This window comes from Xenopus tropicalis, chromosome 5, assembly GCF_000004195.4.
Source record: "Xenopus tropicalis strain Nigerian chromosome 5, UCB_Xtro_10.0, whole genome shotgun sequence".
Classification (NCBI taxonomy): Eukaryota; Metazoa; Chordata; class Amphibia; order Anura; family Pipidae; genus Xenopus; species Xenopus tropicalis.
The window spans coordinates 62,630,328-62,656,442 of record NC_030681.2 but is presented as its reverse complement, the minus strand read 5'-3'; the positions used below and the strand labels follow the sequence as shown (position 1 = coordinate 62,656,442).

The window sequence follows — 26,115 nt, the reverse complement described above, 5'->3', positions numbered from 1 at the left end:
ACAGATAACTAGAACTCTTCAGGTACTGCAGCCAAATAAAGATTGTTTCACTTTCTGCTGAAATGCTCACTTCCTATCTTTGACTGACATCACCTTATCATTAACTGAGTAATGATGCCTTTTCGATGTCCTGTGCTTTTTTACGTCTTCCACAAAGCAATGCCATGCTTTTTTCATGCCTGGTACAGAGCAGCTCCCTGCTTTTTTTTTTTTTTTTGGTACAGGGCATACTCTTTTTCCTTTTTTTTCTTGTAAGGAAAAAGAGGCAGCCGCCATCTGTGTTGGTATACAGGAGCTTTGAGCAGCATGTCAGTGATTTAGGATGAGTTTTTACTGCAGCTGTATTTCATTTAGTCTAAATAACACACACAAGAATTATGATGTTTGACATTAGAACCTCCTTAATGAAATTATTTGAAAGTCTTATCTGAACAACGTAATCATATATTTGTTGTGGTAAATATTTTTCTAGGATACTGCTATAGTACATCCTGTTCCTATACGCATGACTCCAAGCAAGATTCACATGCAAGAAATGGAGCTTAAAAGAACTGCAAGTGGTAAAATTTATTAAAGAATCATAATTTCATTTTTCTATGCTGGATTATGGGGGTGCTAACATTATTTTATTCATATTTATTTTGTCTATGAAGATTCTCATTCATCCAGGTCATGATATACAGTATCTAGTAGAATTAAGTCTAAAACAACTGGACTTTTCTGAGTTTTTCTTGAAAACGTTTCACCACTCATCCGAGTGGCTTCTTCAGTTCAAATGACTGGTAGGGAATTCCCCGGTATTTAAGCTCTTGATGGTAGTAGAGTCACAGACATCCAATCACAATGGTTCCATTGAACTTATTCAGTTAGGTGTTAGCTGCAACTGACAGGTGTAAGAAGGTATGATCCAATCACAATGGTACCAAGATTCTCATTGATGAAGGTGTTAATCCTTCAAAGTACATGACTGGAAGTGTGAACTGTTGTGAAACTGCCGGGGTAAGGATGTCAACGCGCCATTGTATGTTGGTGACAAGCGGTGTCTCAGGCCCCCTCCTCTGTTCAGGGATGGTTTTTCCAAGCTGGCATAAATGGCCTCTTTCACACCTCTTTCGAACCATCTGTCCTCTCGGTCCAAAATATGCACGTTACTGTCCTCAAAGGAGTGACCTTTTTCTTTGAGGTGTAGATAGACTGCTGAGTCTTGTCCTGAGGAGTTCGCCTGCCTATGTTGGCCATTCTCTTACAGAGAGGTTGTTTTGTCTCCCCAATGTATAAGTCTGAGCACTCTTCACTACACTGGACAGCATAGACCACATTACTTTTCATGTGCTTGGGTGTAGGGTCTTTAGGGTGCACCAGCTTTTGTCTCAGGGTGTTGCTGGGTTTGAAAAACACAGGAATGCGATGTTTGTTGAAAATTCTCCTAAGTTTTTCTGATGTATCAGCAACATATGGAATGACTATGTTGTTTCGCCTGCTTTGTTCCTCCCTTCTGTTTGTAGGTCTGGTCTTTCTGTTGGCCTTTGATTTGGCTTTGATGAATGCCCAGTCTGGGTACCCACACGTTTTCAGAGCTCCTTTTAGATGTTTATATTGTTTCTCCTTAGCCTCTGCATTGGATGCCACCGTTTCAGCCCGATGATGTAGAGTCCTAATTACACCCAGTTTATGTTCCAAAGGGTGGTGGGAATCAAACAGCAAGTACTGGTCTGTGTGGGTGGGTTTCCTGTATACTTCAATATCCAGTCCCTCCCCTCTTTGATAACTATAGCACAGTCCAAAAAAGCCAGTTTGCTGTCTTTCACATCTTCCCTTGTGAACGTGATGTTTTTGTCCACCGAGTTTATGTGTTTGGTGAAGGCTGGAACCTCGCATGCTTTAATTTTGACCCAGGTGTCATCCACATGTCTGAACCAATGACTTGGTGTTGTTCCCTTGAAGGTGTCCAGGGCTTTCTTTTCCACTTCTTCCATGTAAAGGTTCGCTACAATTGGAGACACAGGCGAACCCATGGCACAGCCATGTTTTTGTCTATAGAAAACTTCCTTGTGCTTGAAGTAAGTGGTATTGAGACATAGGTCCAGTAAGGAACAAACTTGTTCTGGGGTCAGCTTTGTTCTGCTGCTGAGGGTGGTGTCTTGTTTCAGCCGTTTCCTCACTGATTCAATTGCCTCGGTAGTGGGTATGCATGTGAACAGAGATGTTACGTCATAGGACACCATTGTATCATCGATCTCCAGCTTTAACTCCTTCACTTTTTTGACAAAGTCCATGGAGTTCTGAATGTGGTGTACTGTGTTTCCAACTAAGGGGGCTAAGATGTTGGCCACGTATTTAGCAATGTTATAAGTCACACAGTTAATGCTGACAATTGGCCTCAAAGGGGCTCCTTCTTTGTGTATTTTTGGGAGTCCATATAGGCATGGAGTGGCTTCGCCTGGGTAAAGGCGACGGTACAAAGCTGGACTGATGACCTTTTCCTTCTCAAGGTGCTGCAAGCAGTCTATAACCTTCTTCTTGTAGTTGCTTGTTGGATCTCTCTTGAGTTGTTCATATGTGTCTGAATCGTTGAGCAGTGTGGACACTTTGGTATGGTAGTCTGATGTATTCAGTACCACTGTACACCTTCCTTTATCTGCTGGCAGGATAGTGACACTTGAGTCCTTGGCAAGTGATGTCAGAGCCCTCCTCTCTTGCAGACTTAGGTTGGAAGGGGGAGCTTTAGCATTAGCTAGGGCAGCTGATACTTTTAACCGGATGTTTTCAGCCTCATCCACCGGTATCTTATTGTTGTGGATGGATGATTCTGTGGCTGTGATGAAGTCTACCACTGGTACATACCGTGGGGCCACTGCAAAGTTCAGTCCCTTGGCTAAGACATCCTTCTCTGGTTCTGTGAGTTCCCTGTCTGATAAATTCTTTACCCACAGATCCTTGATGTTCTGGCTTGTCTTGTTTTCATCTTCCTTCCTCCCTGTTGATTTGTCTGTTCGCTGGGTGTTGTTGGTACGTGGTAATAAACTGGTGAATTTGTTTATTTGCCTCTCCTTGCCCTTGGCATGTTGTGCAAGTTGCGCAAGTTGCGCCTGCTCTGTGAATTCAACCACTCTTTGCAACGTCAGCACCGGTAGTTGTGCTGTCAATCTCTGTTTTGCATTATCAAATTTATGAACCAGGACCTCAATTGAGAAGTTAGTCTGCCTCACCCGTTCATTTAACAGTTGTTTCTGGGCTTTCTGATGGATCACCTTGGCCCTGTGACCTTTAACCGGGCTGAAACGGTGGCATCCAATGCAGAGGCTAAGGAGAAACAATATAAACATCTAAAAGGAGCTCTGAAAACGTGTGGGTACCCAGACTGGGCATTCATCAAAACCAAATCAAAGACCAACAGAAAGACCAGACCTACAAACAGAAGGGAGGAACACAGCAGGCGAAACAACATAGTCATTCCATATGTTGCTGGAACATCAGAAAAACTTAGGAGAATTTTCAACAAACATCGCATTCCTGTGTTTTTCAAACCCAGCAACACCCTGAGACAAAAGCTGGTGCACCCTAAAGACCCTACACCCAAGCACATGAAAAGTAATGTGGTCTATGCTGTCCAGTGTAGTGAAGAGTGCTCAGACTTATACATTGGGGAGACAAAACAACCTCTCTGTAAGAGAATGGCCCAAAATAGGCGGACGAACTCCTCATGACAAGACTCAGCAGTCTATCTACACCTCAAAGAAAAAGGTCACTCCTTTGAGGACAGTAACGTGCATATTTTGGACCTAGAGGACAGATGGTTCGAAAGAGGTGTGAAAGAGGCCATTTATGCCAGCTTGGAAAAACCATCCCTGAACAGAGGAGGGGGCCTGAGACACCGCTTGTCACCAACATACAATGGCGCGTTGACATCCTTACCCCAGCAGTTTCACAACAGTTCACACTTCCAGTCATGTACTTTGAAGGATTAACACCTTCATCAATGAGAATCTTGGTACCATTGTGATTGGATCATACCTTCTTACACCTGTCAGTTTCAGCTAACACCTAACTGAACAAGTTCAATGGAACCATTGTGATTGGATGTCTGTGACTCTACTACCATCAAGAGCTTAAATACCGGGGAATTCCCTACCAGTCATTTGAACTGAAGAAGCCACTCGGATGAGTGGTGAAACGTTTTCAAGAAAAACTCAGAAAAGTCCAGTTGTTTTAGACTTAATTCTACTAGATACTGCATATTTATTTTATTTATATTTTTGTGAGTAGGGCCCTCTGATCCCATTTTTCATCTGTAACTTGTTTTTTTTTTAATTACTGTAAAGCCCCTGTTTGTCATAAATTAATGTGAAGTGTAAAGTTTCAGTTTATTTACAATATCAGTTAATTAATAAGTTAATGTAAGCACTAACCAACCATTATACAACTAAAATTGTGTTTTCATGTTGTTTTTTTATTATTTTGTAGTGTTTTTCTTTTGTTTGCTCACTACAAGCTACATTGAGGAGTAGAAGAGACATAGCTTTATGGGGAAAGCATGGGGCAGAACAAGTAGACAAGTAAATCAGGGTCATCTTTATTAGGATACGGGGTGATATATCTGTGCTCAAAAAATAAAGGGAAACTATATGCCTGAACATTACAGTTCTCTCTAAAAATGTAACAGCTGATATGTTAAAACTACTTTATATAGATAAACCATTAAAAATATACTTTACTAGTAGGGTCTATGAATGCATAATAATAAATAGACAACTGCCATTTTAAGTACTTGAAAAAAACTATAAAAAAAAAAAGATAAAGCTAGGGTACTGCAGCCAATGAATTGAGTTCTGTCTTTTACTCCCACACTTTTTCCTAGTACAATTTGAGTTGTCATCACAAAATTGTGGCTCAAAATAAAAGATGTAAAAGGGCAGTACAGGTATCAGACCCCTTTTCTGGAAAACCCTTTATCCAGAAAGTTCCGAATTATGAAAAGGCCATCTCCCATAGACTGTATGTCTCTGTAGTAATAAAACAGTACCTTGTACTTGATCCCAACTAACATGTAATTAATTGGAGCCAAAACAATCCAATTGGGTTTAATTACTGTTTAAATATTTTTTTAGCAGACTTAAGGTAGGAGATCTGAATTATGGAAAGACCCCTTATCCGGAATTCCCGAGCATTCTGGATAATGAGTCCTATACCTGACTGATATTTGTATGCCAATTTGGTAAGATTCTCTTATAGGTCACTTAATAATATAAACAAAGGTATCAAGTCAATGTTCTTGAACCAATACACAGTCCGAATGAACGTGATGTAGTAAAAGTTTGCAGAAAATATACAGCTTTCCAGTTGCGTAGTCAATAAAGGGTGCAGCCACCTCGCGTAGCAAGTCAATCTATCGATATCTAAAAACACATGGAAACAGAGGGGCACACTCCCATAGTGTAAAATCAAAGATCATCTGTTTAATAATTAAAACTTGCAATTGTGGAAGCAAAAAGCATATCGATCAGTGAGGCCCAACATGTTTCGTCATCATGTGACTTCCTCAGGGGCATAAAGATACATATTAGGCAGGGTTTTTTTATACCCGCTGAGGCTGGATATAGAAAAAGTTTTTTTAATAAACCACATCGTTGCTTCAGTATACTCTTTGGTAAAACCTCGGGCCATAGTAACCGGCACGCATGTGCACTATATGTCAATTTAAGCTGACGTAAGTGCGAAGTAGGTATATAAGTGGCTGCAAGCATATAACATATATAATATTTCTGCTCTCTGTCTGCAAACAGCACCGCAAGTCAAGCAAAAGTGGTAAATTACAGTTTTAAATGAGTTAGGTGGAAAGGTTTTAGTAGTTAAAGAAAAGCTATACACACTTGGAAATAGAGGGGCGCACTCCCATAGTGTAAAATCAAAGATAAGTTGCATATGTTATATTTTTTAATCTGCAGATACAAAAAAAACCTAAAAGAACATATATACAGCTTCAAAATAACTGTATGATAGGGCATAATATTGATTTTATTTGTTCATTAAATCATTTGTCCGTACTTAGATCCTGCTAATTCCAAGAGCCCTTTGCACATGAAACCACAAGAGCTCTCTGAAGAAAGTACCTTGAATTCTTCTGTGAAGTTTATCTCTGGAAATTCTGTTGGTAAGTTTATAAACAAATATGAAATTAAATGAATGAAACCTTATTATTATTACATTTTAGAACTCCAGTATTTAATTTATGCATTTACAGTGGATATAAAAAGTCTGGTAAAATGTCAGGTTCCTGTGCTGTACAAAAATGAGACAAAGATAAATAATTTCAGAACTTTTTCCACCTTTAATGTGACCTATAAACTGTACCACTCAATTGAAAAACAAACTGAAATCTTTTAGCTGGAGGGAAGAAAACCAAAGAAACTAAAATAATGTGGTTGCATAAGTGTGCACACCCTTAAACTAATGCTTTGTCGAATAACCTTTTGATTTTATTACAGCACTCATTCTTTTTGTGTATGTGTCTATCAGCATGGCACATTTTGACTTTGCAAGATTTGCCCACTCTTCTTTGCAGAAACACTCCAAATCTGTCAGATTGCGAGGGCATCTCCTGTGCACAGCCCTCTTCAGATCACCCCACAGTTTTTCAATCGGATTCAGGTCTGGGCTCTGGCTGTTCATGTTCAGCTTTCTAGCAGAAGCCTGAAGGTTTTGTACCAATATTGACTGGTATTTGGAACTGTTCATAATTCCCCTTTTCTCAGTTGGCCCTACCTGTCAGTGCAGGACGACTGGGGATAAGCTGATCCTCTCTGGAGGCAGGACAAACTGAAAAAAACTTTCTTCAATCTCTCTCTCTCCCTCGTGGCTCCACCTCTTCCTCCAGTTTTTTTCAGTTTGTCCTACCTTGGAGGCAGCAAATTTTTCTCTCTCCATATTCAGTTTTATTCTCCCTTTTATTTCCTGCAAGAAAGAAGACTACTAAGAAAGAATCCGGTTTTTAGTGGTAGAGCCCTTCTATGTGTGCTCCCTCTGATATATATACACAGCTATATATAAGGTAAAACCCTGAAGTTCTCCATTTTTTCCTAAGGCAGAACGGGTAGAGCCCCCCCGTGTGTGTGCTCCCCCTCAAGTTAAGAGACGGTGTGCTCCCAGGCATTGCCCAGGTTGAGCCCCATAGCCCGCAGCACAAGGAGCAAAGCCCCCCTTCTGGGCGCCTCTCCCTTGTTCTACTTGTGTGCGCTCCCAGCTGAGCCCCATACCACGACGCTGTTAGCGGTGACGTCACAGGCGCTTCACTCGCGCGTCTTCATTTCCCGGGCTCTGCAAGGGCGCGCCTACGTCATCACTACGCGCCCGTTCATGCGTTTTCCAGTCCCTGTGGCAGCAATAGCAGCGCGCACCCTCTCACAGTGAGGAACAATAGACGCAGTCCTCCGCAGCACATATCTTCAACTGCACTATAGGAGGGTATATCTGCCGATTCAGTGTGCAAGTATAACGCGCGGTCCCTGGGGCAGCACGTGTACAGCCTTTGGCTCCAGCAGACCAACAACTGTGATCGGTTAGTCTGCATCCAAGTGAACAGTATAGTCCACTATTGCAACTTCAACTACTTCCTGAAAACCTTATATTACCAGGTACATTTTTTACTATGTCTGTACCAGATGAGGAACTACTATCCTTAATTGAGGAGATAGATCTCCCTGACAGAACACGCAAATTAAAAGCTAGAGTTAAAAGACATATAAAAAACTGCTCCCAAACACAGGGACCATTCACCTTCACCACATAAGGAAGGTATATCTGAACCTGCACAAATGACTACTACGGCAATAGTTCATGCCACTCAAGATGTTCAGCCCCAAATACAGAACCCTTCTACAGATACAAGGGACACTGCACCAATCACAGCTCAAAATCCCTTAGCAACATCTGATCTTTCACAACTCATGTCATGGATTCAATCCACGGTTCAGTCATCCGTCCAGCAGGCCTTATCTGATCAAACACCGCAACAGCAGCTTAAGAGGAAGTGTAAGCGCCCATCCTCCCCCCTTACAAAGCGTAAACATTCACCTTCTCCTACACCTCAACAAGACTCTGACTCTCAGTCATATCACTCTTCTGAAGAATTAAGTATCATAGATTCAGACGAGGAATTCTCCTCGGAGAGTCAATCTAGCGAATCAGATGACTCTTCAAAACAGCCTGAGGAGGTAAAAAATATCCTTAAGGATATCTTTTCCACTTTGGAAATTAGAGAAGAGCAAATAGCCATATCTAAGGCAGATAAGGTTTTGGGTAATACTTCCAAAAAAGCCAGAACATTCCCAGTTTGCAAATCTATCGCCAAATACGTTGAGTCAGAATGGCATCAACCGGATAAAAAATCCAACATTCCAGACAAATTCTTTAATATGTACCCGATATCTGAAGAATACAAATATTGGGATAAAATACCAAAAGTCGATCCGCCCATTGTCAGATTGGCACGCAACACCACCCTTCCTGCCGAAGATGCAGGCTATCTTAAAGACCCAATGGACAAGAAAATAGACTCTGCTCTAAAGAGAGAGTTTCAACATACAACAGCTATATTGAGACCAGCAGCAGCATCTACTACAGTCGCCAGAACGGCCAAATACTGGTGTCAACAATTACAAAGACACCCCCCCACCGACCCAGCCCAGTTTTCAGCAGAGCTAGAGAAAATAAAATCTGCATTTACATTCCTAGGAGAAGCAGCCATGGAGACAGCCAAACTGTCTGCCAAAGCTTCAGCGGCATCGGTTACTGCCCGCAGAGCACTATGGTTACGCCAGTGGTCGGGCGACACAGCTTCTAAACACAAGCTTACATCTCTTAAATTCACGGGATCACAACTATTTGGCCCAGAACTAAAACAGATTATTTCAGATGTCACGGGCGGCAAAGGTGCCTTTTTACCACATGGTAAAAGACCCAGAAAGGATTTCCACAAACGCAAAACATCAGCCCAATAGGAGCTTCAAAGCTTCATGGCAGAACCAATCCAAAATGCCCCGCAAGAACATTCCAGTTAAAGGACAGGATTCCTGACTCTTATTGCCAACACAATCCTCCATCACAAGTAGGAGGAAGACTACACGAATTTGTGCTAACCTGGCAAAACTCAATCACAGACGTTTGAACATTCTAGATCACGGTTACAGTATTCCATTCATTCAAAAACCGCCAGAACACAGATTCGTCACATCCAACATTCCATCCGATCCAATAAAGCAACGAGCACTATACGGCATCATCCAAAACCTACAAGAAAACAAAGTTATAACAACAGTACCTCAGGAGTTCAGATTCCACGGGTTTTACTCAAACCTTTTTCTAGTGGCAAAAAAAGACGGAGGGTTTCGCCCAGTCCTCAACCTGCACCCACTAAACAAATATGTAAGATACGAACGCTTCAAGATGGAATCCCTACCATCAATTATAAAGAGTCTAAAACCAGACGTATTCATGACCAAAATAGACATCAAAGATGCTTATTTACATATACCCATCAACTACTTTCACCAGAGATTCCTTCGATTTGCTCTGGGACAACTACACTTCCAATTCCGAGCCCTCCCATTCGGACTGACATCAGCCCCGAGACTGTTTACCAAGGTACTAGGACCTCTACTAGCAGTACTTCGAGTTCAAGGCATTCACGTGACAGCCTACCTCGACGATCTCTTAGTCACGGCAGAATCAGAAAAGCAAGCCGATCACCACACTCAAAAGTGTCTCACAACACTACAACAACATGGTTGGATAATCAATCACAAGAAAAGCATCCTCAAACCAACTCAATCATTAGAGTTCCTGGGCATGCAAATCAACACAGTGGACAGGAAGGTATTCCTGCCAATCGCCAAAGCTACCACACTACAAGAAACAGCCCGCAACATACTAACAGAGTCCGGGACTTCAGCCCACGACATCCTCAAACTGCTGGGCCTAATGGCAGCCAGCATCGAAGCAGTCCCGTTTTCAAAGTTTCATCTTCGCCCACTACAATGGCAATTTTTAAGATTATGGAACAAAAACCATCAAGACCTTTCACAAAAAATCTACCTGTCCGACAAAATAAAGCAAAGTCTCTTGTGGTGGATGCACCTCCCCAATCTCACAAGAGGAAACAGCTGGGACCGTCCAGTACAAGAGATAATCACTACAGACGCCAGCAGACTGGGATGGGGAGCAACTTGGCCACCCCAGGTATGCCAGGGCATATGGTCACAACACGAGCTCAGACTCCATATCAATGCATTGGAACTAAAAGCAGTTTTCCACGCTCTCCGTTATTGGCAAAACGACATGAAAGGAAAACACGTGAGAATCCAATCCGACAACAGCACCACAGTAGCTTACCTGAATCGCCAAGGGGGAAAGAGGAGCGCCGCGGCACTCCAGGAAGTCTCCCGCATCATGACCTGGGCGGAAACTCATCAAGTACTGATATCGTCAGTGTTCATCCCGGGCATTCAGAACTGGGAAGCGGATTATCTAAGCCGCACCACACTGGACCCAGGGGAATGGAGACTCAAACCGGAGATTTTCCAACAGATAGTAAGCATGTCTCGACGTGATGGCATCCCGGTTCAACTCCCAACTCCCGAGGTTCCTGTCAAAAACCCAGGACCCCAAGGCACAGGGGGTCGACGCACTCACCAGCCCATGGCATTGCCGACTAGCGTACGCGTTTCCCCCCATACCTCTCATTCCAAGACTACTACACAAAATCAGAAGAGAAAAGATTCCCACGATACTCATTGCCCCATGGTGGCCACGCAGAGCGTGGTTTGCGGAACTAATTCAAATGTCAGCGGAGCAACCATGGACACTCCCTCTATCAGACGATCTTCTGTCACAAGGTCCAGCGAGAGCACAGAATGTACACAAGCTGAATTTAACGGCTTGGATGTTGAGGCCACAGTATGGAAACGAGAAGGTTTTTCAGAACAGGTAGTTCGTACTTTAATGGCGGCAAGAAAGAAATCCACAGCTACAGCGTATCATAGAGTATGGCGGCGTTTCCTTTCCTGGAGCCGGAACCGCAACATACCTTGGCAATCCTGTGTTTCCTCTCACATCCTAGATTTTCTACAGGAAGGAGTAGACAAAGGCTTAAGTACCTCAGCTTTGAAGGTTCAGACTTCTGCCCTTTCGGCTCTCTTTCACAAACAATGGGCCACTCTACCAGAGGTTAAATTATTCTTTCAGGCTCTCCTCAAAATTCACCCTCCACTGAGGGACCCTATTCCTCCATGGGACCTGAATTTAGTTCTCCGGGCCTTGCAAACGGCCCCATTTGAACCCATGGCATCAGTGGATCTCAAATTCCTATCCTTTAAAGTGGCATTCCTGGTGGCAATATGTTCAGCTAGAAGGGTGTCAGATATTGCAGCGTTGTCACACCTGCAACCTTGGACAATTTTTCATCAGGATAAGGTTGTTCTTCGCACAATCCCATCTCACCTTCCAAAGGTCACATCAAGTTTCCACCTCAACCAGGAGATTGTAATTCCGTCCTTCTGTCCTAAACCAAGCAACGTTAGAGAAAAACAGTTACATACTTTAGATGCTGTAAGGGCATTAAAATTCTATTTACACAGAACAACAGATTTCAGACAATCTGACGCACTATTCGTGTTATTCGGAAACAATAAAAAAGGACAAAAAGCTTCAAAGAGATCAATAGCCAGATGGATAGTCGCAGCCATACTTGAAGCTTATAGCTCTATGGGGAAAAATACCCCATTTCCTGTAAAAGCACACTCCACCAGAAAAGTTAGCGCATCATGGGCGCTCCACAATGCTGCATCTATAGAATCTGTTTGTAAAGCGGCTACTTGGAGTTCATTACACACCTTTGCAAAATTTTATAGATTAGACGTCAGGGCCTCCTCTGAGGCAGCCTTCGGCAGGAAGGTGCTACAAGCAGCAGTAGCACATAATTAGCTCCTGCCTTTAGTTCAGTTCAATCATCAGTTAACAGTTTTTTATTTAAATCCCACCCTTTTTTGGACGGCTTTGGGACATCCCCAGTCGTCCTGCACTGATGGGTAGGGCCGACTGAGAAAGGGAGATTTTCTTACCTGAAAAATCCTTTTCTCATAGGCCCGTACTGTCAGTGCAGCATCCCACCCTGGGGTGCCGGTTTTTTGCTGCTCGCCACGTTAGGGCAGTAGATTAGGTAGTTAGGTTTCTGTCTCCACCGGCAGGCTCTGGTACAAAACTGGAGGAAGAGGTGGAGCCACGAGGGAGAGAGAGAGATTGAAGAAAGTTTTTTTCAGTTTGTCCTGCCTCCAGAGAGGATCAGCTTATCCCCAGTCATCCTGCACTGACAGTATGGGCCTATGAGAAAAGGATTTTTCAGGTAAGAAAATCTCCCTATCTTAACTAAGGCCCCAATTCCAGCTGAAGAAAAACAGCCCCAAAGCATAATGCTGCCACCACCATGCTTCACTGTGGGTATGGTGTTCTTTTGGTGATGTGCAGTATTGTTTTTGCGCCAAACATATTTTTTGGAATTATGGCCAAAAAGTTCAACCTTGGTTTCATCACCATAATACCTTTTCCCACATGCTTTTGGGAGACTTCAGATGTGTTTTTGCAAAATGTAGCCTGGCTTGGATGTTTTTCTTTGTAAGAAAAGGCTTTCATCTTGCCACTCTACCCCATAGCCCAGACATATAAAGGATACGGGAGATAGTTGTCACATGTACCACACAGCCAGTACTTGCCAGATATTCCTGCAGCTCCTTTAATGTTGCTGTAGGCCCCTTGGTAGCCACCCTGACCAGTTATCTTCTCGTCTTTTCATCAATTTTGGAGGGATGTCCAATTCTTGGTAATGTCACTGTTGTGCCATATTTTCTTCACTTGATGATGAAGTCTTCACTGTGTTCCATGGTATATCTATTGCCTTGGAAATTCTTTTGTACCCTTCTCCTGACTGATATCTTTTAACAATGAGATTCCTCTGATGCTTTGGAAGCTCTCTGTGGACCATGGCTTTTGCTGTGGGATACGACTAAAAAATGTCAGGAAAGACCAACTAGAGCAGCTGAACTTTATTTGGGGTTAATCAGAGGCACTTTAAATGATCACAAGAAGAAAGGGGGGAAAAGGCACACAAAACGAATTGCTGGTGTAAAAAAATACCTCCAACCTGTTTATTGCAGAGTACATATACAGACCAAAGTTTCAAGACCTACATTCTCTCTTCATCAGTGAAAAAAGTACTTTTCTTTTTTAAAAAAAGTGTACTTTTTCCACTGATGAAGAGAGCATGTAGCTCTTGAAACATTTGGTCCCTATGTGCACTCTGCAATAAACAGGTTAGAGGTATTTTTTTACACCAGCAATTTGTTTTGTGTGCCTTTTTCCCCCTTTCTTCTTGTGCTCATTACTATAGGCACCTGGCCAGGTGCATCAGGAGGATTTGCACCAGTGGATAACGGACTGAGTTTACAAGGAACCGCGAGTGTATGGACTTACTTTGTTTGCACTTTAAATGATGGCAGGTGTATGCTGACTCCTATTTAACATGATTTTGAATGTGATTGCTTAATTCTGAACACAGCTACATCCCCAGTTAGAAGAGGGTGTGCACACTTATGCAACCACATTATTTTAGTTTTTTTGGTTTTCTTCCCTCCACCTAAAAGATTGCAGTTTGTTTTTCAATTGAGTGGTACAGTTTATAGGTCACATTAAAGGTGGAAAAAGTTCTGAAATTATTTATCTTTGTCTCATTTTTGTACAGCACAGGAACCTGACATTTTACCAGGGATGTGTAGACTTTGTATATCCACTGTATACTATTAAGGTTCTCTTGTGAATTCCAGGGCAAATTTACAAAACATCCTCTACTGCTTTGTTTACATTACTGCACGCCATTACTGCACGCCATTACCCAGTGTTGGAATGAGCTAATATCTCCATTCTCTTTAAACATATGTATAAACACCTCAATATATAGAACATATCCCTTTAGTAATGCCATTAAAGTACTTTGCTCTCCATAAAACAAGCATGGAAAGGGTAGGAGGGGCCCCTCCAATATTCACTATACAGTTACAGATAATTCCACACTTACAACGGATAACTTCATAGCAGTGTCACATTAAAAATGTAAAATTCTCAGCTCAATCATTTGTAAAAAAAACACTCCTGTTCTATCACTTTTTTTTAATTCAGGTAGTTTTTATTAAGTATACATTAAGCATTACAACATTTGAGATATACAATTATCAGACATGGGATGCACAGTCTGTTGGCATTGTCAAAAAAAAGTTTCATTTACCCAAAGGATAGCAGTGTTTTATTATACATAAACACACATTTTAGATGTCTTATACATGGGTAAAACACTGTGCCTATATATACTTTATTGGTCATTAATTATATTAGGGAGCGGGTGTCTATCCAGCCATTGATCCCAGATCTTGTGGAATTTGTTTGGGCTGCCTCTTTTGAGGTACATTAGTTTTTCCCAATCATGGATATCTGGGGGGTCTGCACTTTTCCAGTGTTGTGTTATGAGTTTTTTGGCTAAGAAAAGTGTTTTGCTGGTAAGTATACGGTGGTATTGATTAGTAACAGCTTTACTGAGAACATTTAGCAGACAGACTTTTGGAGTCCTAGGGAGGGTATTCTGTATTGTGGTATCAAGCTCGTCTAGGATGGCGGACCAGTATGGTTTGATGTGGGCGCAGCATGTGTATTAATGTACCCTTCTCTATATTGCACCTTGTGCAGGTATCTGGTATGGCTGGATAGATAGAGTGTAGCCTGGTTGGGGTATAGTAGGCTCTGTGTACTGTATAGTGTATAATTGGATCATGAGAAGCCTGTAGCATATAGATACTGTTTGGTGTGACTCTTGGACTTCTTGCCATTCATCATCTAGTATTATTTCAGTTTCCATTTCCCACCTATTACGTAGGTTTTCTAGTGGTTTTGCTCTGCTTTCTTGGAGGAGTAGTGCATATAGAATAGAAATTAGCCCTTTGGTGGTGGGTCTGTTAATATGGGATAACTGGTTCTTGCATATTACTATTGGTTCTTTTTTGTGGGCCAGCTGTAGAGCTTTTTTGATTCTGTTGTATTGCAACCATTGGTTATTTGGTATGTCCCAAGTTTGTCTGAGTGTTCTAAAGGGTACTGTGTCGTTATCTGTCCACACATCACCTATGGTCTCAACACCCTTATCAAGCCATAGTTTCATGTGTCCAGTGCCTGTTAGGGTTGGGTACCTTGAGTTAAACCAAATGGGGGTACATGGGTCAACACCCTTGTCTCGGACTATTTGGGTGGCAACCTTCCATATACGGCAAGTATTTGCTAGTATTGGGCTTATTGTGCTGTTGTAATACCGAATTTCTCCATTACTAGCCAAAGGTAGGGCCATTCTACAGTATCGAACACCTTAGCTATATCAAGTGCCACTATTGTTCGTTGCCTTATGTTATTGTGGGGGTATGTTAAGTTAGTGTATAGGCGTCTTATGTTTAGTGTTGTAGATTTACCCGGCATGAAGCCTGTTTGGTCTTCATGCACTAGTTGGAGTATGACTTTTCCTAACCTGTTGGCAAGGACTTTTGCTAAGATTTTTATGTCGATGGTAAGCAGTGAGATAGGCCTGTTGGCGTCACTGTACTTGGGATCTTTGCCTGGTTTAGGGAGCAGAACTATTGTGGCATTGTATAGAGATGGGGGTAGGGTGCCTGTTGGAAGTGCATTGTTATATAGTTTGGTTAAGTGGGGGGTAAGTTCCTTGTGGAATCTTTGGTAGATTTCTATGGGTAGGCCATCTGAGCCAGCTGCCTTACGGGGCCTTAATGGCTTCATATATTTCAGTTTCTGTTATATCCTGTATCAGTGTATCGTTGAATTCTTGGGGGAGAGATGGAAGAGTAATTTCGTTAAGAAATTGGTTGATATCCTCCCTGGTGTTTTGTTGTTTTGAGGTGTATAAATTCTTATAAAAGTTATGGAGGATTTCCTTAATTTGTTCTGTTTGCGTGGCCAGTTGTCCCTGTGTGTTGTATAGTTCTGTTATTATGGGGGTGATTCGGATGTTTTGGCTAGGAATGCTAATAGTTTGCCTGCCCTTTCACTATGTTCAAAGTAGTTTGCCCTGTTAAATAGGAGGCTACATCTAGCTTTTTGTTGTAGAAAGTTGTTATAGGTTGCTTCTAGCTGCCTTAGGGATTGTAACTTCTGGTGAGAGGGGTTTACTTGAATTTGTGCTGAAAGGTTCTGTATTTGCTGTTCTATCTCTGCTTCTTCTTTTGTGGAAGTTCTTTTGATGGCTGTAATTTCTGAATGTAGTAGGCCCCTTAGATATGCCTTAAAGGCTTCCCAAGCAGTGTCTGTTTTGTCTGTCAAATTAATTTGGAAAAATTCTTTGATACTGGCTGCCATGCCTTGATCATTATTTATGATATTCAACCAAACTGGGTTAAGTGACCAGGGTTTATTTTGTCTTTGTGAGGGATGACCAGAGTTCCATAGTAGTTGTAAGGGGGCGTGATCTGAAATACCTCTTGCGGGGTACGTGACTGATTGTATGTTAAGGAGTAGTTCCTTGGATATGAATGCCATATCTATTCTGGAAAGTACCATTTGGGAAGTTGAGAAACATGAGAAACCAGTCTCAGACGGGTGGGTATGCCTCCAAATTTCATTTAACCCTAGGTTTCTCCTCCTGTATATGTGGAGAAGGTGGCATGCAATGCCCAGCCTACCCAAGGCCTTTTAAATGCGAGGGTTTTGCTGCCCTGTAGGTGCGTTTCCTGAAGCATAATTACCTGTGGTATTTGCTTTTTACTTTCTCTTAATCTGGTCGTTAAGCCCTTGAACGTTCCATGATAGGATAGAGAGGGGTCTAGCCATTGTTTATGTATTTAGTTGTGAGCTTAGGTTTTGTACTGAGGGCATGTAGTAGTGTATACCTCATTGCTGGACTACCTGAAGTGAACCTTAAAACTTTACAAACGTAAACAACCCATTCCCTGCCTTCCACCTTATGTGTGGATGGCATACCCACCCTTTCTGCTTTAACCCAACTTAAGCAGAATTCCTCCCCAAACCTAGAAAAATACATAGAAAAAAAGAATCAAATTATACACAACTGTATGCAATTAAACAGTGGGGTGGTCAGACCGTAGCTTGCACACCTTGGTGTGGTAGAGTGGATAGGGGGTGTAGCGGTAGAGGGTTCCCTTGGGAGATTATAAGTAGACATTAAAATCTTTTGCACATAGTAAGGTGGTAGGCCTTGTTTTAACTTATCTTTGCGGGTTAGCAGTATCCAGCTAGGCCGAGGCTTCTTGCAGCATGGTTAAAAAGTGTGTAGTGCTGTTGGATTGGGCAGGGTATAGCATTGAGTATTCAAGTTTTTGATACCTGAGTCGTTTTTTGACTTCTTGGAACCTGGATCTTTGTTTTTGAATTTCCAGGGAAAAGTCAGGATATAGTGATATTTTGGCGTTTTCATATGTTAGGTGGCCCTTGGCTCGTGCCATTGCTAACAAGGAGTCTCTATCCTTAGCATTGAGTAGACGTGCAATTAGAGCTCTGGGGGGGGCACCTGGGATTGGGGCCCTCATCGGGATACGGTGGGCTCTTTCTATGGTGAAGGCATTAGAAAGATTTGTTACCTGAAACGTGTCCCTTATCCAGTTTTCCAGGAAGGCCTCTGGGTTGGGGCCCTCTGCCCTTTCCGGGAAGCCGATTAGACGAATATTGTTGCGGCGTAGGCGATTCTCCAAATCATCAGCTTTAGTTTGCCATTGCGTTACTGCCTGCTGGAGGTTTTGTAGTTGTTGTGGGAGAGTTTTCCAACGAGCTTATCCATTGTTCTGCCTCCACTGTGCGCTCCCGCAATTTTTGAATATCATGTTTCAGGATAGAGAATTCAACTTTCAGCTCCTCTGTTTTGGCGGTTATGAGAGTGGTACATACGTCTCTAGTTGCTTTGATTTCTACCAGCAGATCAGTAAGGGAGGGTTCCTCAGTCCTGGCTGGGCTGCCGGGATTTGAAGGACCTGGAGAGACTGGTTGTTGTTCATCGGCGCCATTTTGTGCAGGTCATTCTTCCCTGGCGAATCTCTCTAGTCGCGCCGCTGTCTCCAATGCTTTTTTCTGTGCTTTGCTTGGCCCCATTTTGTTGCGCTGGGGGAGGGCAGTCTGGCTATTAACGTCAGGGTCTGTGGTAGTCATGTTGAAGTGGCCCCAGGAGTTTATTTTAGGCCCGAGCAGCGGAGCCCAAAGGAATTGCTACCGCTCACATCAAGCTGGTAGCCACGCCCCTATAATTTATCTATAAATTATTTCATATATTTTTCTGTCTGGCATGAACAAGCTACAGATGTATCTTTCATGTAATGTGCCCATAAAATTGCAAAAGTGTGGTTTGGGTGAAGTGCTAATAAGCAAGCATTTGAGTAGATGATCTGATTAAGATTCACTTATAAGTCCCAATACAACCTTTTGGTGATTGGATTACAATTCAGTAGTGATAAACTAATATGCTGATGCCATAAGTTTCAACATGCTCGCCAATGCAGTTGGGCCCATGTCAGAACTGGTATATTAATGTTCTTCTTAAATTGGTTGTCTGTATAATAACATTATACTTATTTATGCAGCATTTAGTTCACCAATATCCAGCCCTAATCCATAAGTGTGTTTGCTGTAATCATCAGTGGAGCGCTTCTACACCACCATAAAGTGGATTGCTCCCCTCACTGTCACCCAGTAGCCATAATTCAAGCGCTGCTTCATCCACATAATAGAAGCTGTTGTGGGGAAATGGCTGTCAAGGTTTATACAGACTGGATTTTGGGGCATGAAGTGGCTGCCTAGATAATTATGCAATCTCATACAGGCAACCATTTTAAGTGGAACATTAATGTACAAGTCATGATATAGACCCAACTGTGTTGGCATGCATGCTGAAACTTATGTTTATCACTATTGTAAATTGTATTCTAATGGTCTAATGAGTTAATTTATCTTATCTAATACTTGCATATTACTGCTTCCCCCAAACTACACTTTTTAAAAGCAATTGGGGCAAGTGACATGAGAGATATATTATTCCTTAACTACATAAAATATTATATATACATCTAAACAACTCCCAGTGTATAGAACAGAAGTATTTTTATTATAACACATGGTTGTCATAAGCATTTTACATTTTTTGATGTGACATTTCCATCAGGATCCCATGTGTCACTAAATACACAGGACATATTTTTACCAGAAAATGCACACCATGAGTGGTTTCTTGCCAAAATCAACCTTTTGTTCTCAGTGAGAAACAGATCCCATTCATGTCAACCTGTATACATTCGCTTATTCATGTTTTTTATTGGCAAAAACAGGAGAAAACAGTGTGTGTGTGTGACAATAGCCTAAAGGTGGATTTAATCTCTGTAGAAGAGTTCCTAGCTGTAATGCTAAAGAGGTTTTTCATTATCTGCATTTTTTTTCTGCATTTTTTTTCTGCATTTTAACAACTAACATATATTTTGTTTTACAGCTGATGGCTACAACAGTTCTGATTCTTTCAACTCTGAACCAGAGGAAATTGAAAATGTGGCTACCAGACAGCGGTTGGTAGTAATTTGAACTGAAAGGTTATATGACATAAAAGCAATGTATTGTCTCTGTGGCATACATCATACATCATACATCCAGGTCATGTTATAGAGTATCTAGTAGATAAATCTAAAGCAACTGCTTCTTACATTCAGCTAAGTGGTGTGGCATTTCTCAGCATTTTAAACCCTTAAGGGTAGTATTGCCACTAACATCCAGTCATATCTTATACCTTTACTATACTTGGCCATGTATATTAGGTAGGAAGAGAAGTTTATGTTAAACAATCCCATGCAATTGTTCATTGTGTTTATTTTCCATTTAGGCAGTTGTTTAAAACCTGCTATATTAAACAACTGCTTAAATGGGAAATAAACACAATGAACAGTTTAGGTAACTGAAAACTTATGACAGTACTTTGCACTACGGGGTCAGAACATCAAACTGTGTAAAAATTTGACACCAAAAAAAAGTTGTAAAGTAGTGTTCAATTACAGATTAATAAGATTTAGCACAGAAGATCACCATTTAAAAAAATAGATATTTACATTGCAAGTTAATAGTGGTGTTATTTTAATTAACTCTAGCTGAGGTAAGTTAATGATGTTAAAGAACTAATCGGAGATCTTTTATAAAAAAAAAAAGTGGTGTAATTTATCATGCTGTGTATTTTCTTACTTCACCTCAAAATTCAATTGGACACGTTTAGAGAAAGAAAAAAAACTTAAAGGAGAAGGAAAGGTAAAACTAAGAAATCATTGTCAGAAATGTGAATACAGCCATAAGCACTCACAGAAAAGCTACACCGAGTCCTCTATCAAAAGAAACACAGGATTTCTTGTCTCCTTTTTTGTAAACATTTTCTTGGGTATCAGACTTCCTGTCTCATAGAAAATCCTTCATTCCTGGTGCCAGTCTGCCCAGCTCTCTCCTCTCTCGTCTCTTCTGCTCCCCCCTCCCATAAAAATGCATAAGAAATGTGTAATCTGAGTTACCAACAGCTACTTAAAATGGCAGCTGGTGTCTTAAACAAATGGAGGGAGCTTCTAAGGCTCTTTACTCAGGTATGATAATGCTTTCTGCTAATGTGGCTAATCTATTGGCAGTAAAATGCCAAAATGACTTTACTTCTCCTTTAAATTAAGTGGCTCAGATATACAACCATTGTTTTGCAGCTTTTTACCATCAGCCTCACATTCATTATACAGCTTGATAAATGGACATTTTACTCGGTGGAAGGAATTCACATTAGTGGTGATATTGAGACAAAATAAAGTGGAGATAGATTTGTTGGATTTTCTTTCTCACATGTGAATTCCCACCATTACTTGACTCTTTGACCAAAGTCTTTTGAACATTTTTTGGTTGCTAAAATAAGAAAGCAGAAAAATCTGAGTATCCTTGCACAACTGTATAGTGTAAGATAGATCATATAACAACATAAAGCTATGCAAGAAAAAGGATGTTGTACTATTCCCAAAACACATACTACCATGCACGCACACTAAACTCTCTTTTTATGCCCGCAGCACAGATTCCTAACTGTGGGGCTAATCCTTCAAAGGGGATACCCAAGCTTAATTTAAGAGAGTAAAGTTTGTTGTGAATGCTAATTATTTGGTTAGGATAAATGAGAATATAGTGTTCTGAAATGTATTCTTACATTTCTGCGTGTATTTATTAATTATTATGAGTGTGAGCTGCCATGCAGCTCCTCATTAAATCAAACAGGTACATCTTTTCCATAGACCTCACAGAAACAGTAACCTCCAATGGAAAAATTATCATAGCAAAGAACAGACCTGTTGCCTGCTTTTCCAACCACTTACTTTTGGGAGCTGAACTTTCGAGTACACTTGTGTTCTCAATAAGTATTGCTTTCAGAATTCACCTTTAATAAGTGTCTGTGTGAGGTGCACATATGTTGTCCACAGATAATGTAACACCTATTGTATTTTATATAAGGATATTAGAATTTAGTGAGGGTTCTGTGATGGTAGAAAGGCAGAAGGCTGCAGGCTGAGTTATACAGGACTCTGAATATTACTCATGTATTTTAAGGATAATGTGCCTCCTACTGTAAACTATAAATATTATTAGTTATAAATATTATACCATATAAAGGTACAATGTTGCTTATTGCAGAGTTATACAGAAAACTCTGAATATCACTCATGTATAATAAGGCATTGTACCCCTTACTGTAAACAGGGCCACCAGTGTGCAAAACTTTTTCGCCACATCCCTTGTGTGCACTACACAAATTATCAACTAGCTCTTAGGTAGGTTTTGCTAGGGCAAAAGGTTGAACTTGATGGATATGAATTTTTTCAACCACTTGTATACAAGCTCACCAATAATGTTACCGAAAAGTAGGGGTGTAACTATAGAGGAAACTGATCCTGTAACTGCTAGGGTGGCAGGAACTATAGAGGTCCCTGTGGAACTTTTACTGATAAGCATCTGCAATATATGTTTGTGGAAAATGTCTGTTCCCAAAGATTAGGGGCACAATGATCTTGCTGTGGGGCCCAATAACCAATCCAATCTTTGAAAATAACATTCTTTTTGTGTAAGTTGCATATGTGTAGGGCCCCATTGATCTGTGGAGCCCAATAACTAGTAATTCCTCTGCTGAAAAGTTAATGTATTAGATAGCACATTAATCTGTAAAAAGATCCTGATATAAACCATTAATGTTTTTTTATAATAATCCATGTAAATAGTTCCATTAACTAATGTGTTAATAAGTCAGTCAGTTTATTAAGGGTTCAGTGGAATTTACCTTAGAGGGGTTGTTCACCTTTTCAATGGGTCTTCACTATTTATTTCTTATGCTTTTTTAATTATTTGCTGCCTTCTTTAAACTCTTTGTTGCTTTCAAATGGGGGTCACTGACCCTGGCAGCCAAAAACGATTATTCTGTGACATTTTTATTGTTACTGTTACTTTTTATAACCTTTTTTTTTGTTATTCAGTCCCTCTCCTACTCATATATCGGACTCTCATTCAAATCACTCCCTGGTTGCTAAGGTAATTTGGACCCTAGCAACCAGATAGCTGTTATAACGCCAAACTGAAGAGTTGCTGAACAATTATTGAAATAATTTTAAAAAAACTACAAATAATAAAAAAAATTAAGACCAGTTGCAGATTGTCTCAGAATATTACTCTACATCATACTAAAAATTAACTGAAAGGTGAGCAACCCTTTTAAAGGGAATGGAAACCCCCACAAAAATACTTAATTAGTAAAAAGCCTCTTTGAAATCTTTAAATACTTGCCAATATGGTTGGCAAAAATTAGTTATTAGTTGTTAAAAAAGTATTAGTTATTACTTTGGCTGTTGGAGCACACTCAGTTCTTATTAAAGGAGACATATTAGATAAATGGGGAAAACCCTAATTTTGTAGGCAATTATGAATAATATATGGTGCTGGTTTCAGTTTGTGCTAAACATTAATCCTATCTGTAAAAATGGCCCCTTTATCGGAGCTCCCTATAGATCCTCTTGCTTCTCTGTCAATGTGTGAAATGAAGAGTGGGTGTGTCCTAACGGTCCCTGCCAGAAGCACAGTAGAAGGGGGAGAGCCAATCACAGCCCTGCAGTCACACAAGCGCAGACAGGCTTCATTTCCCTATCAGGTCAGCCTAGCTGCTGATTGGTTCCTATCCTACAGTGCCTGTACTGAGGGCTGCCGGCTCCCCTGCACATCCAGAGAATTCAGCCAGCAGGAAGTGGAACAGATGGGCGGGGATAGTGAGGTTTTGGTGGAATTTCTCAAAAAATCAGTTCGAAACACAACATTTTTAAGCACAATCCTTCAATATCTAGAGGAGTATAATTCACTGGCACATTCATAATTTTTATAGGATATGTCTCCTTGTTTTATACGTAAGTTACATAGGTTTAAACAAAATCCATCAGGTTTAATTCTTCCAAGTGAACCCAGCACACACAAACCTATTCTGACCTGATCTGACTGATCTATACACTCACATGCATAAACCATATATACCAACATCAATACTAACTGTAGATTTTAGCATCCAATAGCCTTGGATATTATACTTGTTCAAGAAAATCATCCAAGCCTCCAAGCTGTTAAAGGCATCAACAAAATCTACCATCACAGCATCACTCATTACAGCATTCTGCAACTTCACTACCCTCACCATGAAAAACCGAAAACGCTGCTTCAAATGAAAGTTCTGTTCCTCTAATCAAAAGGGGGGGCCTATGGTGCACTGTTTGTTTTTATGGGAAAAAAAGAACACTCCCTATCTGTCTATAATCCTTTCTAATGTACTTTGACAGTAATCATGGCTTCTCGCAAGTACCTCTTTTCCAGAGAAAACAATCCCAACCTTGACAGTTGCATCCCCGTTACCAGTTTAGTTTCACGTCTCTGCACTCTCTCAAGCTCATTAATATCCTTTTTTAAGGGGTTGTTCACCTTTAAATTAACTTTCAGTATGTTGTAGAGCAGGGGTGTCAAACTCAATCATATAAGGGGGCCGAAATCTAAAACACAAGCTAAGTCGTGAGCCAATTTTTTTTATTAATATACTTAGTAAGATACCAAGGAGTATATTTATCACAATGTGTAAAAAGTGGAGAAAGACATTACCGGTGATGTTGCTCATAGCAGCCAATTGATGCTTTGCTACTGTTGAAATCTGATTACTGATTGGGTGCCTTGGGCAACATTACTGGTAATGCTTCACTCTACTTTTTACACAGCATAATAAATATACCCCTTAGTCTTAGTTACTATGTGAGGAAAATGGAAATTGATCAGGCTGGATGGTCAGACACACTCACCAAGGGCCACATAAAACAGCCAGGTGGGCCGGATTTAGCCCCCGGGCCTTCTGTTTGACATATATGCTCTAGACAGTCCTGTCAAGTTTACAGCTGTTATCAACAGTGAGCATATCCACTTTCTTGACCTGGAATTTTGGATCAATAATCGGAAGTTGGGTTATACACTTTTTCAGAAACCAACCGATAAAAATGTGTTGTTACAAGTAATCATCCTTTCTCCTTAAAAAAGTCATTACCCATTTCTCAGTTTTGTAGAGTTTTGTGTAATAACTCAGATACACAATTAGCGGAGAAGCACACAGCTCCAATACTATCATCAAATTTGCAGACGACACCACTATCATCGGCTGCATTTCTAATGGAGATGAGTTGGCATACAGGGCAGAGGTGAGAGCCCTGACATCATGGTGCCGTGATAACAACCTGCTGCTCAACATCAGCAAAACTAAGGAGCTTATTGTGGATTACAGGAGACTGCAGGGAGGAGGCCATACCCCCATTCACATGAGAGCAGAGGTGGAGAGAGTCAGCTGCTTCAGATTCCTGGGCATCAATATCAGTGAGGCTCTTAGTTGGTCTCACCACGTTGGTGTGATCACAAAAGCTGCAAGACAGCGGCTCTTCTATCTACGGCGCCTGAGGAGGTTCAGCATGGACTCCAGAATACTCACAAACTTCTATCGATGCACCATTGAGAGCATTCTGTCCGGCTGTATCACCACCTGGTATGGCAGCTGTAATGCTTTGGACCGCAAAGCTCTGCAGAGGGTGGTGAAATCAGCACAGTGCATCACCAGGACTGAACTGCCGGCCATGCAGGACCTCTACAGACAGCGCTGTAGGAGGAAGATGCAGCGGATCCTCTCTGACCCCAGCCACAGTCTTTTCACGCTCCTACCATCAGGCAGGCGGTACAGGAGCATCCAGACCCGCACCAGCAGATACAGAGACAGTTGCTACCCACATAGCCATCAGGCTTCTGAACTGCTGACATTCTGCCCACACCAACACACACTCCCCATAACTACTGGACTCTTTGCAGAGTCACTTTAAGCAAAGCCACTTTAAATCCTCACTGCACAATTTCAAATATTTCATTGCATTTTTTTTATTGTAAATACTTTCACTTTTATTGCACACTTTTATTATATTTTATATTTGTGTTTTTTTTGTCTATGTAAAGTTGGGAGCAACACAGGTCAAAAAAATTTCATTACAGTAATGATGCTTCATTGTTATTTGTATATGACAATAAACTTGAAACTTGAAAATCATTTTGCAAGCTCTTATCACTGCCCAAAAATGTTGTTCAGCAGATGTACAGCGCCCTAAGAGTCAGCCTGGGATTGTATTTAGTACTACATTTAACAACAGATCAGAGCTGATAAATAAGGTCATTAACAATAACTGGAACATATTGCAGGCAGACCAGGAATTAAAACAGATTTTACCTAAAGCACCTCTAGTAAGCTATAAAAGAGGTAGAAATTTATGTGATTTATTAGTACAGAGTGACCCTGTGGCTTGCTACCAAAAAAAGCAGGGAACATGGTTATTTAATACTAAATGGGGTTGCTTTAAATGCCCAAATTGTACTTCTTGTAGATATATGACTCCTGGAGAGTCTTTTTTACATCCCCAGACTGGCAAA

The 26,115-nt window shown here is 41.0% G+C and overlaps 1 protein-coding gene across 1 annotated transcript in view; it reads left to right on the top strand.

Annotated features, from left to right (window-relative positions):
• reps1 (RALBP1 associated Eps domain containing 1) overlaps positions 1 to 26,115 on the top strand; it is a 253,687-nt gene that overhangs the window by 164,027 nt on the left and 63,545 nt on the right. The window contains 3 exon segments of the mRNA NM_001045730.1: positions 473 to 560; positions 6,050 to 6,151; positions 19,577 to 19,649. Of these exon segments, the coding sequence (NP_001039195.1) occupies positions 473 to 560; positions 6,050 to 6,151; positions 19,577 to 19,649 (263 nt within the window).